Source organism: Urtica dioica, chromosome 7 (assembly GCF_054948205.1).
Source record: "Urtica dioica subsp. dioica isolate 48M chromosome 7, U.dioica_male_clone48M_v1_H2, whole genome shotgun sequence".
Taxonomy (NCBI): domain Eukaryota; kingdom Viridiplantae; phylum Streptophyta; class Magnoliopsida; order Rosales; family Urticaceae; genus Urtica; species Urtica dioica.
This window is the reverse complement of record NC_142762.1, coordinates 48,087,324-48,105,613: the sequence shown is the minus strand read 5'-3', so window position 1 is coordinate 48,105,613 and position 18,290 is coordinate 48,087,324. Positions and strand designations below refer to the sequence as shown.

The 18,290-nt window shown below is 35.5% G+C and overlaps 3 protein-coding genes across 4 annotated transcripts; 1 reads left to right on the top strand and 2 right to left on the bottom strand.

Annotated features, from left to right (window-relative positions):
- The first annotated feature begins 2,550 nt into the window (after positions 1 to 2,550).
- Positions 2,551 to 4,559, top strand: LOC149392453 (SNARE-like superfamily protein). Its single transcript, XM_089619559.1, has 6 exons — positions 2,551 to 2,687; positions 2,799 to 2,897; positions 2,979 to 3,029; positions 3,531 to 3,704; positions 3,844 to 3,903; positions 4,245 to 4,559. Exons 1-6 carry the CDS (start codon positions 2,685 to 2,687, stop codon positions 4,284 to 4,286), a joined length of 429 nt encoding a protein of 142 aa, XP_089475685.1. The 5' UTR covers positions 2,551 to 2,684; the 3' UTR covers positions 4,287 to 4,559.
- Positions 4,560 to 4,646: 87 nt separating this feature from the next.
- Positions 4,647 to 9,690, bottom strand: LOC149392452 (uncharacterized). Of its 2 annotated transcripts, none has more exons than XM_089620850.1 (14): positions 9,507 to 9,690; positions 8,600 to 8,800; positions 8,142 to 8,308; positions 7,989 to 8,046; positions 7,286 to 7,401; positions 7,017 to 7,209; positions 6,670 to 6,925; positions 6,533 to 6,599; positions 6,388 to 6,445; positions 6,232 to 6,304; positions 6,054 to 6,141; positions 5,639 to 5,974; positions 5,372 to 5,545; positions 4,647 to 5,284 (listed from the first exon to the last, which is right to left on the bottom strand). In XM_089620850.1, exons 2-14 carry the CDS (start codon positions 8,673 to 8,675, stop codon positions 4,979 to 4,981), a joined length of 1,968 nt encoding a protein of 655 aa, XP_089476976.1. In that variant the 5' UTR covers positions 8,676 to 8,800; positions 9,507 to 9,690; the 3' UTR covers positions 4,647 to 4,978. The 2 variants fall into 2 exon arrangements, with proteins under 2 accessions (XP_089476976.1, XP_089476977.1); XM_089620851.1 differs by lacking the exon at positions 9,507 to 9,690 and adding an exon at positions 9,321 to 9,387.
- Positions 9,691 to 13,770: 4,080 nt separating this feature from the next.
- HXK3 (hexokinase 3) lies at positions 13,771 to 16,667 on the bottom strand. Its single transcript, XM_089619538.1, has 9 exons — positions 16,125 to 16,667; positions 15,777 to 15,927; positions 15,484 to 15,666; positions 15,320 to 15,394; positions 15,056 to 15,211; positions 14,836 to 14,931; positions 14,592 to 14,722; positions 14,411 to 14,492; positions 13,771 to 14,326 (listed from the first exon to the last, which is right to left on the bottom strand). The coding sequence occupies exons 1-9, from the start codon at positions 16,385 to 16,387 to the stop codon at positions 13,994 to 13,996; spliced, it is 1,470 nt and encodes a 489-aa protein (XP_089475664.1). The 5' UTR covers positions 16,388 to 16,667; the 3' UTR covers positions 13,771 to 13,993.
- Positions 16,668 to 18,290: the final 1,623 nt, after the last annotated feature.

Genomic DNA, 18,290 nt, shown 5'->3' with positions numbered 1-18,290 from the left:
ATGTTTAGACTTCATCGTCACGACAATCGCATGAAAGATTGACAATAACATACAAACAACAAGGTGAAAAATTTATTTGAGCGGAAAATGAGAGATATTTTGTTCCACCACATATAATTTTTTCTTTTCTCATTTCAAAAAATGTACATGAGTTTATAGGATTTAATGATTGCTAAGAGCAAAATCATGTTCATCCGGTTTGCGTTGCAATTAAGTAATACTAATAATGGATCGAATAGAAAAAAGAAAAACCTGAATGGCTTGGATCATGTATCAACGAACAATCTCCGTTAGAAGAGAAGGTTTCATGGGAGCAATTTTTTATTTTGAGGGTACTTCTTCTCTTAGACAAGCTATTAACAATTTTTTATTAGGTTAAAAACAAAGAACTAGAATCTTCAAAAATTGGTGGGTTTGGGTATGACCTGATGTTAATTTATTGTAGTTTTGAAGAACACATAAAAAAAAGGTGAAGTCAGGTAGGATGAGATTAAAGCTGGTCATATGTGATCCCGCGGGACCTCATTTTCCGTATTATCACACCATATTAAAAATGAGAAAAAAATGATATTACTAAATATGATACCGGAACCTTTATCCTGGAATCATCCGTCAAATGGGATGGAACTGGGATCCCCGTTTAGCACCATTTTTTTAAGTTGTAATTTTTTAATTGAAAATATGAGAATTTTTCTTTTATTTTAATAAAAGAAAAAAATGGAAAATATGGAAATCTCGGAACTGCGAAATATGGTACCATGAATTTTTGGTACCGTGAAACATGGTTCCGAGATTTTTTAGGTGCCATTTTTTATGGTTCCGAGAGTCTCATTTCTTGCAAAATATGGGACGAGACCAAGGGATCCAATTTCACAGGCTCTACATGACCAGCTTTAGATGAGACTGGGACCTGTGAAAATCAGCTCTAGATTTGAAGAGTTCAGGAAGAATGGTGGAGTGAATGGAGTCGAAGTGCTTGTTTATGGGGTCAAGGGGTCAGGAGGTGTGTATAAATATGTAAGACTTGGACTAGGTGCCAGATTAGAAAGACGAACTCTGGAAATGTCCAAAAAAATATCCAACTGTAATTTATTTATTTATTTATTTTTTCGTGGAAGGTTATTTTTTGCTTATTTTATGTGTAGAATGGAAACTAATGTTATTGTTTTGTAATTGTAAATATAAAATTGTGATTTGACTTTAGCCCAAATAGTGAAATGAGTATGGATGAAATGAAAGTATTACGTGGAAGAGTCTAAAAAATCATCCAATGGCAACACATCGGCAGCACAACTATTTTAATTTTTATTCGGATGGCAGTAATGTAATTATTATGACTTTGAAAGGATAAATTTGCTTTACCGTCAATCGTAAAACGTTTTTAGATAAATAGTAAAAGTTTTTTTCTTTTTATATATATGTAATAATTTGTGTGTGTGTGTGTAAATATTCGGCTTTGATAACTTTGATCTACATCTTAAAAATCGAACAAAATAAGCCTAAATAAAAATACAAAAAATTAGAAAAATAGTCAACTTAAATGTTTGATATTGTTAAATAGCCAAGGTTTTGTAAATATTAGGTAAATAGCCATAAATGATGACGTGGCTTAATATGGCAGTGACTATTTACTTGATATTTACGTTTGTAAATATATAAAAATGGCTATTTACCTAATATTTACAAAACCTTGGCTATTTAGCAATTCTAAGCGTTTAAGTTGGCTATTTTGCTAAATTACCCATAAAAATATGCAAATTTGAATAAAAGGTGAAAAAGATAGCTAGTTATCTATAAGGCAATAAAAGGCTGACATCAATTGTCTAATTTTTTTTAAGCGTATGTTTTTATGCCCCTCCTAAGTTTGTTACTAACTTCAATTTTAAACTATATGTAAAATTGAAGTTATTTTTTATGGGGAGGTTTGTCTCAAGTGTTACTACTCCCCCTATTCCAATTGATCAAATGTGAGGTTAATGTAACAAAACGTAAAAAAGACGGGGCATGTTATTTCTATGCCATTTTTTTAGCTGGAATCTTCTAAGCTTTTTGTCAAATTAATAATTATTTTTAGTGTTAAATTTTACGTGAGATATATCTTCGAGAGAAATTAAAAAAGGCATTGACCTAACTGAAGCATGCTACAACAAAGGAAATGGTAATTAATATAAGGGCTCTCATAATTTTTTTTTTTTTTGTTTTTTTTTTGAGAAATTGTTTAATTTGCCACCAATTTCATAACATTTTCTCATTTTCCACCAAAAAACTAATTTTTCTCAAAATGCCACATAGATGTCAACAATGTTGACATCTAATAGTGAAGGGCAAACATAGATGTCAATATTGTTGACATAGATGATGACATTTTGGGAAAAATTAGTATTTTGGTGGAAAATGGGAAAATGTTATAAAATTGGTGGCAAATTAAGCAATTTTTTTTTTTTTTTTTCATGTTTATTCCGGGAGCTGTGAAAAACGACATACTTATAAAACGACATCCATAGCGACCGGTCGTTTAAAACAAGATCAACGGTCACGATGAATAGGAAGGGGTCGTCTTTGTCTGCAGCAGAAACACCGTAGCACTTCTTACAACTTCTTCTTCTTCTTCTTCTTCTTCTAATCGCGTGACTCTCTCTTTGCTAAAATCGACGTAAATTAAATTTTCTCAACCTCCATTAAAAATGGTAACCAAGCTTCTCTGTTTCCCTATGCCTCACTTCCGATTTTCTCGTACGATTTTCTTACAGGGTTGAAAGCATGTGACAATTAATGGGGATTATGTTTGAATTTTGTAGATCCGATTCATTCTGTTACAGAATCGGCAGGGAAAGACCCGTCTCGCAAAGTACTACGTTCCTCTCGAGGATACCGAGAAGCACAAGGTCGAATATGAGGTGCGTTATCGTTTCTCGTCGCGTTTTTATTTGATTATTTCGCAACAAATTGAGAAGCGATTTTTTACTTTGATCTTGCAGGTTCATCGTTTGGTTGTCAATAGAGATCCCAAATTCACAAACTTTGTCGAGGTACTGATTTCGCTAACTTAACCTTGTTTTACAGAATGTAATCAGAATTGGAGTTCTCACCTATTGATCTTGATTGGCATGTTGATCATATTGTTAGGTTATTGGTTACCATTGATGATATCATTTTTTAGTTTTGTAAAGTCTGCACGTGATTCTTTAAATTCGTTTAGAAGTCTAAGCAGTGGTTTTAGTTTGATCTTAATTGTGCACATCTAGCTGTCAAAACTGAGAATTTCAAGGCTCAGATTTGATCTTATTTTGATCACCAGTTTGTTTCTGAATCTCTGTCACTTTAGCTGCTAAAAATGTGCTAGTATGTGCAAAAGCCTAACTAAGACTTGAAGTTTAGGGACAGGGTTTAAAGAATTTGGCTCTTGATTCAAATCGGAAAAGTAAGATGGGATTTTCGGGGATGAATGATATTTGGTTTATGTGCACTCTTGACTTGTTTGTACTATTACAATGGGTATTTCTGAATTGCTTTTACGAAAAATGTTGTAGTTCCGTACACACAAGGTGATTTACAGGCGTTACGCGGGGTTGTTCTTCTCTCTTTGTGTGGACATAACCGATAATGAGTTGGCCTATTTGGAGTGCATTCACTTGTTTGTCGAAATCTTGGACCATTTCTTCAGCAATGTGTGCGAGCTTGATTTAGTATTCAACTTTCACAAGGTTAGCTTTGCTTACCATGAAGTTCTGTCCTCTCTATCATTAATATCCATCCACGTGGCCATTTACATTTGAACCAAATCTTCTTGCTTTGAACTTGTTATGTACTGTTCATCCGAATAATTCGTGTGTCTCTGTGAAGGTCTATCTAATACTTGACGAGTTCATCCTTGCTGGAGAACTTCAGGAAACAAGCAAAAAGGTGTGCATACCCTGAGTTCTGTAATACATACTTCTTTGGACTAATCAATTGGGTTTTCCCTAATTCTTCCCTCTTTTATCATCACTTTCATCGCTAAACCTCGTTTTTCCTGTGTATGTATAAATAGAGATAGTTCACTGCTCGGTTTGTTCTACTAAAGCACTTGTTTGATCTCGTTTTATGTTCTGTGGTTACTTAACTTTTGGCTTTTTCCTTGTTATTTTTATATACTTCTGTTTATGTATTGGCTTCATTGAAGATCATTTCAGAGATTCTTGATGATTAAATATTTTAATGTAATTTGTTTCGCAATGAGATTTTGACTCATGTAACTTTTGCAGGCAATTATAGAAAGGATGGGAGAACTGGAAAAGCTAGAGTGAAGTTTTGTGGTCGTGAATATTTTGTTGGACTCGCTGTTCCGTTTTGGGTGGCTTTTCAGTGGAAATTTGTTACTCGATTATTCCTGCAATCTTTCCATGTAACTTCACTTTAGAAATTGATCCCTCTTCCTGATCTCCATTGTACTTGTACTCAGTATAGGATATATATATACATGAACAAGCGTTCTATTCAGGTTCTTGTGCTTATTACTTTGAAACATTTCAAGCGTGTTCGCAATTTTTTACATATTCAAATCTGTGGTTTCTTCAAGTCCATTCACGTCCTAGTTAGTTTGTAGAATTCACTCCACGGAAAAATTCGCAAGGAAAAAAACAACTAACAATAAGTCACAATATGAGGGACCAAAAGTCAACGAATTTTTTTATCGCTCAAACCCAAATAGATAATTGGCAAAACAACGTCTTTTTCAATCTTATACAAAGGTTCGTTTCTCATACATATATTTGGAGACTTGAGTACTTCTATATTTGTCTTTACAAGGTAAAAGGTTCCTACTCGACATATTTGATCTGCCTAACAATTGGACAATAACCATAAACTATATTTAGTTCAATTTTTTTTCACTTCTGTATTTACTCATCATCCATACCCATACCTAAGCCTAGTATGGTACCCGAGCCACAAATCCAAACATGATTTAAAAAGAATAAAATAATCTGTTACTTCGAAATCAACGACGATCTGTGCATAGTAACTGCAATGCCAACGGAACATTCGTACAGAATCCTCCTCCGCGGTCGACTTTTCCGGCCGAAAATGGCAACGAAGCGACGGTCATCGGAAATTGTTGCTGATGTGGCAGCGGAGATGTCGGACCACCACTTTGAAGGCTTAGAAACTGAATCATCGGTTTCTCTTCCCTGTTATAATATTCACTAAATTCTTGTTGATGACGAATATGGTGTTTAATCGTTCCCTGTGGACCACCCTGTGCACCGTACAGCGGTGTAATATGGGACTGTAGTTGCATTTGGACCTGCAAGTATATAAATTAACCTTCGCTCAAGATTTGCTAGCTTTAATAATTGTATTTTTTAAGAAGAGAAAATCGACGGTGACAAACCTGCTGTAATGTAGGAAAATGGCCGGAGGAGGAGTTATAGCACGGCTGAGGCAAAGAGAAAGACGCCCCGAATTGGTGTTGCCCAAGCGAAGCCAGATAAGGATTCGACTCTGATCCTCCGTGTCTAGATCTACCAGAACTATCTCGAGCTAGCGACATAAACATATCAAAGCTCTGCCAAAAACCACAGAACAACCAGAATTACATAAATATATAGATTTAAAAAAAGTATAAGAATCAATGGTTTCATTGCTGAGAAAAATTCACCTGCTTCTGCCAGCTGGACACCTCCGACGCTGCAGCAGATTGAGGGCGGTCCCGATTGTTGGTCTGATTGAGAATCCCAATCTCCGATAGATTCGAACTCGGGTGAACATTAGTAGCAGAAACAATTGGGGTTACGCTGATCCCATATCCATTAAAGCCGTTAGTCGTCGATGGAACTACTCGGTTCAATCCTTCACGAGCTCTCGTTTGACTTTGCAAATGGGGCGACAATCTTGCTTTGCTGTCCGAAGTTCGTAAAGTTTGAATCAAATGACATATACGGACATGCATTGCACACCTCTTTGATAGTCGTCGATCAGCCGGGACTTCGCAAACCTGTGTATGGTTTGATTCTAAACATCAATTTTTGAAGTCGAATTAAAAAAAAAAAAAAATTAATTGGTTCTTTCTTCACCTTTGCAACAGAATCGTTTTTGGCGGAGGTACGTTGAGATCCCAAACATGCTGCGTCAAGCCACGCAGGTAATTTTGAAGCAGATGACCTGATATATATAGCTCTCAAAGCATGAGTGAAAGTTGGATTATGTACTGATTTAGAAAGATATGGATTTAAGAGTAAATAGGAAAGTTACGGCAAAGGTTGATCGTCTGCTCGGGGAGCCTTTGGAAAAGTTGTTGATGGCGATTTGGGCCACAATGCCATACCTTTATATCCAAGAGATCAGAGCAGAAAATGTTATTATAAGAACAAAATACGCGCGATTTTTTTAGCAGAAAAGAGAACTTACCACTTTTCTTGGACTCGAGTTTTTGGTGTAGTTCCAATTGACACCCAATCGGGGTAGCCTAAAACAATACCATATAGTAGTTTGAGATTTCACAGACCCAAAAAAGGAAAAAGATTTACACTTGGTAAACTGTGTGTGTGCGTACCATCTCGGATAGCATTTCTGGTTTTCTTTCAGATAATGAACCGTTCTTTTGCAGGGCATGCCTTGATCTGATTGAAAATCATAAAACACATTCAGGGAAACAAATTACTACTAAAAAGGAAGCTGGGTTTTGTTAACCTGAAATCAGACAGCTGGTCAGAAGGATTGCTGAACTCGGCAGAAGAACGGTGCAAAGCTTTTTCATCACGCTGCTCTTTAATCTTTGCTGAAGAAGAATCATTCGGCGGCAAATGGAGTTTCTCGGAGTACGCCAAGTTGGGTTGATTCCAAGACTCGGATTTCAGATTCTCCGATAATCTCTCAGCAGTCAGTGAAGCAACAACAGCTTCAGTGGCAATCGAGGAGCGAGCCGAGATGCCGAGTTTCTCTGAAACTGCGAAAGCAATAACAAAACTCGCATAAAACACACGTGAAAAAGATACAAGATTCGGGAATTAAAACGAAGCTGAAGAATAATGAGAAACCTTGAATTGCCGGTGGACTATCGTTCGACACCGAAACTTGTGAAGGATTAGGATCCAATAACTCAGGCTTTCCTTTGGGCTTGTCGGCAAACAGTCCGGCCAAAGCAAACAAGGTTTCCGCTACTTCTTCCTCGTCTTTCGTGATCGGCCCAGAAAGAACTCCTTTTGAGCACCTTTCTGACTTTCCTTGTCTCTTCACCAAAAAAAAGTCCCAACATCAGTTATACAAGAAACCGTTGTAATGGTAAGTACAAAAGTTATTATCTTACCATATTTGACTTGGGCTTCTTCATGGTTGATTTTTTCCCATCTCTTTCGAGGGGTTTGACTTTCTTTGGATGAGGCAAAGGAGGAGATTTAGAATCACGGCAACGCTTCGTCATTGCTGATGACAAAATGAACCAAACTTATTTATTATGGTTTAAGAAAGTCAAAGCCATCCTTTAATATCATAACCGCCATTTTACATCAAAACGCTTTTCTATTCAAGTATCAGCTTTACGAGCGTGAGGGCTCAGAAAGAAAGAAAAAAAAGGTGAAACCCCAGACACTCACACACACACAAAGAATCATTTCAACATCACAGTCATAGGATCGGAATATAAGTTTAAATCAAAGAAAAAGAAAGGCACAGAATCATTCTCTTTGGAAAGAGATGAAAAATAAAAGGAATGAAAAAGCAAAAGTTCAGTATTGCTTCGGTCCTAATCCAGAACTATAGTCTAGTACTATTACTACTACCCAAGATATATACACACAGACACAGCAAAAAAATAAAATAAATAAAATAAAATAAAGTGGGACAATTTCCTGAATCCCACTACGACAAATAGTATTTCAAACAAAAATCGATAGTGTTTTTTTTTTTCATTACAAAAAATAAAGAAAATGATCTTTCAATTTGGAATGATTAACTAGCTATTAAAAATAAAAATACAAAAAACGCCAAATTCATGAAAGTTGAGGCTCAACCTGAACGTAATCTTCTAGGAACAGAGGCATGACCAACGCCATTGCAATCATCAAAGAACTGCATAATCCAGATAAAGTAATAAAAAACAATAAAAATAAAAATAAAAATAAAATACTTGCTTTTTTATTTTATATTTTATAGATAAGACAAACCTTTCTCTTGCTGATATTGGTGTTTTTACCAACAAAACTTGGCAGCTCATCTTCGTCTCCGATGCTTTCCATTTCGCAATCTTCGTTGCTCAAACTCGATCTTCGAACAACAGAGCTCAGTTTTCTAACCTTCTTCTCTATCTTCGCTTCACTACTACTCAAAACGCCTTGTAATCACAACACCACACATATACGCGAATTTAATGAAATTAAAAAAAAGAAAAAGAAAAAGAAGAAGAAAAGGTGATAGGTATATTAAGCGACACGCGTTATCTGCGACTCTCATTTATCAGTTACTGAACGAGAGAGGTATATTTCAGATAACGACAATTACAATATTGAATATTTTTGTTTGTTTGCACCACAGACAATTCAAACGCACAGAAATTTAAAGATGAGAAAAACAGAGGATTGGACAGAAGAGAAAGATAGAGAGAAGGAGAGTTTGGTAAATTCACCGGAAGAGAGCTTGCGCTTGGAATGCTTGTACCGAATCGCTCCACGACTCTTCGCGTCTCTTCCTCCTTTGTCCATTTTCGAAACCTTTAATGGATTTCGGCTTTGGATTATTAGCTCGGGAAATCGATCGCCAAAAGCGACTGTCAAAGCTTTTGATTCCAGATCTTTTCTTTCTTCTTCTACTATTTCATCTTCTTCTTCTTCAGTTACAGAACAAGATTTTTATTAAAAGAAAAGGAAAAGAGAGAAGATAAAATCAATTTCCGTTGTGTAAAACAAACAACGTACAAGAGAGAGAAAACATAGCTGTGAATTTATTTTATTAGCGAAAAGCTCGCCGAAAGAAAACCAAAAAAAAAAAAAAAAAAACGTTAGGCCTTTGGGATTTTCATGAAAGAAAGAGAGAATTCCATTTGAGACTTTCCAAAGTTAATTTCTACTCTTCAGAGATCTCATTTCACCTATTGAGCTAGGGAAAAAAAAAAACAAAGGAAAACTTATGAACCAGTGCGTAGTACAGACTCCAGAGAGAATCAAGTGCTTTATGAAAAAAGAAGAACGAAGTACATAAAATGAAAACTCTCTCTCTCTCTCTCTCTCTCTCTCTCTCTCTCTCTCTCTCTATATATATATATATATATAGACTCAACTCAAGCCAGCAACAACAACATCATCAATAAAGAGGAAAGTGAGTGGAAAAGGAAAAAAAAGAAGACTCACAATGCTCGTGAAAAACACAGAGATATTGATAGAGAGATCGTAAATCGTAATCCTTGGAATTAATTGGAATACCAAAGCCAAACACGAAAGCAATAAATGAAAGCAGTTATTGGTCGAATCTCGTCGAACCTTACCACATTTATAACAAATGAAACGATTAAAAAAATAAATAAAAATCAGACTTACTCAGGTGTAGAAGATATTAGAAAGCTTCGAGTCCGTGATCATTGAGGTTTCATAGAAAGAAAAAAAAAAATTAAATCCATTTATTTGTTCATTTAATTATTTTATTAACGAGCTTGAAGCTCTAGTCTAGTGTGTGAGTCTCTCTTATTTTTCCTTGAAAAAAAGTCGATGGGACGGAAAGACCAAAGCTTTGCTTCGCACCGTAAAAATCATGATTTAATGCATCGCCAAAAACGGCCATCTTTTCGCAATCGGACGGTTGATAATCCATGGCCCACCACAGCCGTTAGATTGTTCCTGGAGCACGAGACAAATTATGTCCCACGTGGCATCCACGTCGGACAAAAGTCCCATTCCAGCGTGTGACCGTCTGATAGAATCGATTTTCTTATTCCGTAACTGAAATCTGATTTTTTTCGTGGATGGTTGACACGTGGCTAGGAATCGCCGCGCTTTTGTACGAAGATATCGCTCTGCTCTGCTCTGCTCAGACTCAAGTCTCAACTGTGCTTTCTTCACCGCAATAGAGAGAGGATTTTCTTCGATATTTCTTTCGAGTAATTTTGGGATTCTGATGATTTGATTGATTTCATTTGAGGAGTCACGTTCGTTGCGTGACTCGCGAATTGCGATCTTCCTTTTCAAGCTGCCTTAAACTACCAAATAACCCCTAGTTTTATTCAATAAGACGGTTATACCCTTGTGCTTGACCTGTGCTGTGCCTCTTTGATTTCATAAACATTTTCAAAGGTGTTATTAATGCTACAATGTACTTGCATTTATTAATATGATAACTTTTTCTTTTTTTTTTTCCCTTTGCTATCATTAGATTTCAAAGACGTAATAATGCCAGCTCGAGTCAAATAACTTTGACATTAGCCCAAAAATAATAATAAGTCAATCTTTTTTTTAATTGTGTAGTTTGAGATCGAGTAGATTCTATAATTGACGTGTTAATGATATACGATACGATAATAATCGCCCATAACTAATGGAAACGATTTGAAAATAATTCTTCTGAAAATAAAGCTTAAGGCCCCGTTTGGTTATGTTTTCTATTCCTGTTTTCTGTTTTCTGATTCTAAATTCTAGAAAACAGTTTTAGAAAAACTGTTTGGTTATAAATTCAGAAAACAGATTTAGAATTATGTTTCTGTTTTCTTTGAAATTTATTTAGAAAACAGAAAACAATGAAAAATTGTTTTCTATTTTATCTCTATACAATTGAATGAAAAACATAACCAAACAACGTTTAAAATATTCTGAAACGTAATTCTAAATTTGTTTTTTAAATTTAAAAATTAGAATCAGAAAACATAATTTAAAAACAGAAAACGAGTTTAGAAAACTAAACCAAACGGCCCCTAAGTTATTTAGTCTAATGTACAAACAAGCTATTAGTCTTTTATATCATCTTTTCTTCTCAAGCCAATCTTTTTGGCTATTCTCCATTCTCCACGGCGATAACAATTGAAAAAAATCGAAATAAATGTGAAAAATAACTATATAATTAAACTAACGCTTATAGGAAAAAGTACTAAAATTCAAGGCTTTCCATGGTGCTCTTGCAAATAATAGCAATCTATACTAAATTACTAAGCTCATATATCAACAACAAAAAAAAAAATACTCGTCCAAAAAGAAAAAAAAAATTGCAAAAAAGAAAATCTCTATACTCCTAGCAGCGGAGCCTTCAAGTTCAAGCCATCTTCTTTCTCACAGTCATCAAGATATTCTTGTTCTTCTTCATCATCAATAAACCTATTGACAACAAGACCAAAAACCAAAAAAAGAAATTAAACGAATAATAATAATAATAACCAACAACATAAAAAATAAACAAAAAATAAAAAAATCAACTCACCAGGCATGCATTGATCCAGAAATCGTGATAAGAGTCATAAGACGCGAGAGTCTGATAGCGAGGACGATAAACGACAAAACATCGAGCGACCTAAACTTATTGAACGCGAAGCGAAAGAAGGGAATCACAACGTAGCTGTTCAACGGGCAGTTGACCAATTCGGGTCGGGTCAACGAGTAGAGAATGCCAGCCTGGAAGGCGACGAGGCTGAAGACGATGAACTGGAGGAGCAAGAAAAGGCGACGATCGGCGGCGTCGCTGTAGCGTTGCCGTTGATAGGCGAAGAGAATGAAGAAGTCAAAGGCACAGGTTTGTAGAGTCAACCCCAAAGCCACGGCCCACCAAGGCTGGAGATCGGCGGCGTTGTGGTCGTGCCACGTTGAGAACGCCATGGCTTGAAGCCAAGCCGTCAAGCCGTAGATTTCTAACGCAGTTGTGATCTCCATTATCAATAATATTATGAGTGAACGTAGTATATTAGGTTGGTATTTATAGAGATAGAGAGATGAGTGAGGTTTAACTTTTAAGTAGGGTTTTTCTTTTTCTTTTATTTTATTTTATTTTATTCCGCTCAATTGTTTTCGGATTCGGTCTACGTGTTGTGTATTTAAAAAAATAAAAAATAAAATCGGATTAGTGGAAGCTATACAAACATTTTTTTTTTAATATATATTATAGTATATATTGATAGGCTTATTTGTATATGGTCCCTGGAACTTTTACCAGTTTGGAAAATTAGTTTCCATTAACTTTTATTTATAGAATCTCAAGCAATCGTAACCTTATTTTTGTTAGGTTATTAAGTTATATAGCCACGCGGCTATAGTGAATTGAGAAATAGCCAATTTTTAGTTAATTTCTTGTAAATAGCCAAGTGTACTTATTAATATATTAGTAAAAGACTTATTTAACACAGTCAAACATGTAAAAAATAGGTAGTTAATAGACTGCCACGTATGCAAATTGGCTATTTACAAAGTATTTACCAAAGGTTAACTAATTTACAATTCTTATAGTTTAAGTGGCTTACGTAACCAGCTAAACAAAAAAATAAACAAAAAATTGGCTAAGTAAGCCACTTAAACTATAAGAATTGTAAATTAGTCAACATTTGGTAAATACTTTGTAAATAGCCAACTTGCATACGTGGCAGCCTATTAACTACATTTTTTACATGTTTGACTGGATTAAACAAGTCTTTTACTAATATGTTAATAAGTTAACTTGACTATTTACAAGAAATTATCGAAAATGTGGACTATATCTCAATTCATTATAACCATGTGCCTATATAACTTAACAACCCATAAATAAATCATTTTTCCAGAAAGATTGTCACAACTCACAGGTCAAAACACTTGAGATTCACTCCAAAAGTTAATTATAGAGAAAACCAGTCTTCGTCGGCCGGACACCCTCCGGCAGCGACTTTTTCGCCGGAAATCGGCGAAAATCATCGACTTTTTAAACCATGATTCAGCCTGATGCTATATGAGGTAAAGTTTCTAAGTTTGCTAATGGGTCCATAGGTTTATTTCTTATCATTTTAGGCTACAAAAGCATAAATTTATCTACAATATAGCCCTTTTGAAATAAAACAATTTTTTTTTTCAATCAAATAGAACATATACGTAAAATTAACGCGGCTGGATGATGATATTGAGAAAATGTAGGTATATGTGTCATCCAACTTGAATGACTTCACGCAAAAAAAAATAAAAATAAAAAATAAAAAATAAAAAATAAAAAAATCCAACTTGAATGATTTAAGAAACATCAATAGATAGAAAAAGGAAAAAAAAAACGTTTAAGATATAACTCATAATAAACATAGTGAATTTTTTTTATAAACAGTTTCATAATAAATTAGCTAATTTTAATTTTTATTTCTATTAAATTCGTTTATGTTTCATAATCCATTATATGTGTAGATTCAAAGGAGATAACCAAGCAATTCTTTAGGCCTTGCAAAACCGGGCAGCTTGTCTTCAATGGAAATTTTCGAACGATTAATATATGTTAGGACATTAGAAGAAACCTAAATACAACCGACCTGTGCGCAATGTTTTTTCGGTGGGTTTTGACGATACCCATTTTCCATTAAAAAGTTTCAACATTGTATATCAACGACTTTAACACTTCCAAAAAAATTAACCACAAGATCAAAAAATTATTTGAAACCTCTTACACATTTGTAAAATGGCACATCATCTTATATGGTTATACCTAAAATCCTAATAAAGGTGATGTATCATAAGTCCGGATATGTGTACTATGCAACAAGATTCCGGATATTTAATCAAAGGTTTTTAGGTAAACCTGTTACGTTTGACCCCTAAATCATGTTTATGTTTCATGGCAAAACTCTTGACTACATTTTGCAGTACTTCAAGGGATAAATTTTGCTTATGAATTTCACCTCATAATTTATATTTTATAGAGCCACACAAGAGGCGATAAAAGTGCCTCTACAAGAATGATTGAATACTTTACAGATGTATTCCAGTATACTCAGAAACAAACAATCAACAAAATATACTACTGAGAAGAACAAACAAAAAAAAAAAACACACACACACACACCAATTAATTACATTCTTACAAAAGAAAACAATCTTAAAAGTCAATGGGGGTACTTAGAGTTCGAGGCAGCCAAGAGGGCGGCCCCGATCCCGGACCCGTCTTTGGTGTGCTCTATCACGACGTTCTTCGAAACCTCGGCTCCCAAAAGCTCGGTGACAGAGTCTTGTAAATACTGTCTGTACTGAGGGTAGTTTTCGTACAACCCTCCGTCCATAGCCACCACAGTCCTCTTCCCGAACACAACGCCCCTCGAATCTCCCTCCATCTTTTGCAATATTCCGACTATGCCCGCCCCTGCCAATCTGCCTCCTCGCCTCACGATCGCGTCGCACACCTCAACCACCACTTTCCTCGCGTTCACATCCGACTCCAACTGAGATCTCCGTGGGGTCAAATCGCTATTTTTTAAATGAGAGGGGTCCAAATGAAAAGGTAGATATAAAGATAGTGTACGCACCCCAGCCACGTTGTATAGAACTGACCCGACGGTCTGAAGATCGTCAGAGACGTCTTGTTGCATAGTGCACATATCCGGAGTCCTGCGAGTTTTTCATAATCATGATACACGGACTGTAGAGATAAAAGAATCATAATGTGATACATTAGTTCGGTATCATACTTGTATCCGCTGTGAATACCTGAGAATGAAAGGGGTTGAGAGTTTCTCTGGCATTGATTTACCAAACAAGTCAGCTTCTTCGCCCATCTTCACCAGAACTCTCCGCACGATCTCGCCGAGGTACATCCCTGATATCGTCTTCTCAAAAATCTGCCTCCACAATTGTTCGGTGCATAACATTAAATAACATACATGTCAAAAACAAACCCAACAAAGAGAACATAAAAGAACAATAAAAAAGAATACCAAAAAAGACTATATACCTGCTCGCCGGGATTGATGCTAGCACCATCCATATCAGTGTCGTAAACAGTCAAAGGAAGACCGTTCGAAAACGCTCCCCACTCTGTGTTAATGATCTGAAAACACAAATAAATAAATAAATAAAAATGCCTTTTCCTCATTTGCGATTGTTCGTAAAAAAAAAAAAAAAAGTCCAAAAACCAGAGGGAGACAGTAAAATTTTCTTCTGTTTTTTTTTACCGTCTTTCCAGAGGATGAGACAAGACCTTGCTGTTTGGGAATAGCATCGGAGCGTTCTACATAACAAGCATTAGTCCCGGTGCCTAAAATCACAGCCACCATTACATCATCGTCCCAATATCTCGCTCCGGCTAATGTCCCAACTGTGTCATTCACCTGTAAATTATCCACACACACCAAAAAAAAAAAAAAAAAAAACCCAAGAAGTTAGCAATCATTTCATTTGACACCTAACTCTAGAGTTCGATAAGAGCGAATCGTTACCAGAGCAGAAACGCGCATTTCTACTCCAAGCCTGTCCATGGCTTCATTCAAGCAAGCGACCACGTCTCTCCCGGCCTGTCAAATAATAATATGAATTCTAACGTAAATCATGTTTATCGTTTTTTATTTACGAGGATGTGTGACAGGGTTTGGACGGAAATTACCGTTCCGGACACTGCAAAGCCCTTGGTCCACTTTATCAACACGCCCGAGTCGATGGACAATTGCTTGACCGGGAACGAAAATGTGAACCCGATTTCTCTCGTTCTACCACTTTCCAGGCGGAACTTCCCTCCTTCCTTTTGTGCAAATTTCACCAAACCAGAAGCAATGAAATCGAAAAGTTGCTGCAAAAAAAAAGGGCAAATCCTTGATAATCTCAAAATTTCAACACTAACTCTTATGGCATTACATTTTATTACATTAATCATCCAAAAATAAAAGGAGGAAAACTGACCTCAGAGGTTCCAAACATAAGATCCTGAGGAATTGAAACTTGCTCAAATTCCGTGGCAATCACGCGCTCTTTTTTCCCTCCCAATTGCACTCTCAACACTCGGAAGTTCGTTCCTCCCAGATCCAATGCATAAAACAATCCCTTCTCGTTCCTATATTTAAAAAAAAAAAAAAAAAAAAAAAAATTGAAATACATATGATGCAATTCACATAAGCAAATGAACAGAGCTGAACTTGAATCGACGCATATTAAACTATCGTCAAAGTCTATGCAGTAGAGAGAATAACAAGACTGAGAAAGAAATAACAAAAAGAAAAACGACAACAAGTCGGCGTCGTTTTGTATTACCCGGTGGGAAGAGCGTCGACGTAGCTGAGGATCATCTGGAGGCCGTCTCCGCCGTCGGATGCGAGTCCGGCGCGCATATCGGCGGCCATTGCATCAGCCACGTGGCGGAGGACCGGCAGAGGAGTCGCTGTGTCGTTTCGGAGCTTCGTCAAGATCGGAGCCACCGTAACGGCGCCGGATCGGACGGACATGCTGAACCGCGGCGGTCGAGCGTGCGCCACGTGGAACGATCCGACGGTTGTCGAAATCGCCGAAACCGACATTCTCTTTATTCCTTTTCTTTCTTCTTCTTCTTTTTTTTTTAAATAAAAAAAAACGGTGTGATCTAAGAAATGCAAGGAAGAAGATCTGAGTGAAGCTGAGACAGTAAGTGCATACTTCTTTTGATCTCTCTCTCTCTCTCTCTCTCTCTCTCTCTGTTTCTTGATCGTGAGGTTTCAACAAATATTTCTCTGTTCCCAATTAATATAAAAGAATTAAGATATGAATGCCAAAATCAATAAGTGGGAGCGTAGGCTCAAACATAACGGGATTTTTGGTGCCAAAACTGCCAATAAAAGCACCGGCAAACAGGTCGTAGTCTCGTAGATAGTCAGTTAGTTTAGTTAGGTTTTTTTTTTAATTATTTTATAATTTGGTAAGAGCTATGTCAAACTCTAACCATATAAAATTAATAAAAATGGCATAGATTTCGGAATGGTATATTACTTTTTTTTTCCCCCTTTATTTGTAACTAACTTGTAATTTTTTAGCATACAAGTTATGAGCCATGCCGAGGCACGCGCGCACGTGGGTGTATATACAGCATTTTGTATTTTGTAAGCATTTTGTCTAAAATTAGTGGATTGTTGGCCAAACGGTTATTTCATTAATTTTTTGGAAGAAGATCACAAAAAAGTATTAGATAAAAAAAAATTGTAAGTTACCAAATCATTCCAAACATCACATTTTAGACAACGCTAATTATTGCGTCCTACAAGACATATTTGTAAACATTTTACTTTTTCATTTGATCTTTCAGGCTAAAAAGAACCACGGCTCTTTTAGTATATGCATGGAATATAGATGAGTCAACTTGTTTCATTGAGAGTCAATTTAAGATTTTTTTTATAATGAGAAATTATACAGTAAATTTTCTATTCTATAAATATCCTATTTTTAAAAATCAGGCAATCTTACCGTTATTTTAAATGAATATATAAATGACTAAGAATAAATTAAACAAAACTATAGACAATAAAAAATTAAGTCCTATAAAACTCTATTTATCGAAGTAAAATCTAAAAATTAGGTAGCTAGCTCAAATAATTTCAATTTTTTTTCTTTTTGGTAATGGGTGGCCTCATCGAGAATGATGTGAATTTGCAAAATTAGGAATGTGCACTCTCACACCACTTGTTTCTCAAAAAAAAAAAAACAAAAACAAAAAAACTCACATCACTAGTAGTGAAGCAATGGGACCCAAACTGTCGGGGATTTTCATGCATTCACTACTTTGTGGTCCCATGAAGGAAAAATATTAAAAGCTTTTATTTCATTTATGCTGTCGAGTTCGAGTAACATCATTACCATTTTTATCCAAAATCAAAACACACAAAAACGGAGTCCATAATTTTATTGGCAGTTGTTACTTGAATGGTTCTGTTCTGTAGTATTTATTTACTTTTTGAATCGATACATTTATACATATATATATATATTAAGTTTGTTTAACTATAACTTAAGCTATAAGTCTATAATACAAAACGAAATCAGAAGTAAAGAATAGTTCTGCAGAGCAAATTGACAAATGTATTTCTCAAACTTGTTCTCTAAATTAAACAATGAATGGAATGGGAAATTATTCTTGTGCGCGCGCTTTCAATTTTATTAAAAAATTTTATAATTAACTAGACCACCTTAAACTCAAGGTTTGAGATTTAACCAACGTTTGGAGAATTTTAAAAAAATAATCGATTATAATGGGTTAAAATTACATATTTGTCCTTAAATAAATATAACTTTTTTTTAGATTCATAATTTTCTCTCTCTTGTTTTTTAATTCGTCACTTTCTCTCTTCTACTTTTTTTAAATATTTTTTGTTTCATCAAAACTTCAAAAATCTATATCTATCTCTACGAACTCGAAATTGAGTGATTCCAAATCCTACAGATTCATGGCTCCGA

What these genes read in the sequence shown, in the direction of transcription:
- LOC149392453 (XM_089619559.1), top strand. An exon ending in AGCACAAGGTCGAATATGAG is followed by an intron (nt 2,898 to 2,978) that starts GTGCGTTATCGT and finishes TTGATCTTGCAG; the next exon opens with GTTCATCGTTTGGTTGTCAA. An exon ending in TTCAGGAAACAAGCAAAAAG is followed by an intron (nt 3,904 to 4,244) that starts GTGTGCATACCC and finishes TAACTTTTGCAG; the next exon opens with GCAATTATAGAAAGGATGGG.
- LOC149392452 (XM_089620850.1), bottom strand. Translation starts at nt 8,675, where the DNA reads ATGGACAAAGGAGGAAGAGACGCGAAGAGTCGTGGAGCGATTCGGTAC. An exon ending in CAAGCGCAAGCTCTCTTCCG is followed by an intron (nt 8,309 to 8,599) that starts GTGAATTTACCA and finishes TGTGATTACAAG; the next exon opens with GCGTTTTGAGTAGTAGTGAA. An exon ending in ACTCGAGTCCAAGAAAAGTG is followed by an intron (nt 6,305 to 6,387) that starts GTAAGTTCTCTT and finishes TTGGATATAAAG; the next exon opens with GTATGGCATTGTGGCCCAAA.
- HXK3 (XM_089619538.1), bottom strand. Translation starts at nt 16,387, where the DNA reads ATGTCGGTTTCGGCGATTTCGACAACCGTCGGATCGTTCCACGTGGCG. An exon ending in GCTTTGCAGTGTCCGGAACG is followed by an intron (nt 15,395 to 15,483) that starts GTAATTTCCGTC and finishes ATTATTTGACAG; the next exon opens with GCCGGGAGAGACGTGGTCGC. An exon ending in AAATGCGCGTTTCTGCTCTG is followed by an intron (nt 15,212 to 15,319) that starts GTAACGATTCGC and finishes GATAATTTACAG; the next exon opens with GTGAATGACACAGTTGGGAC.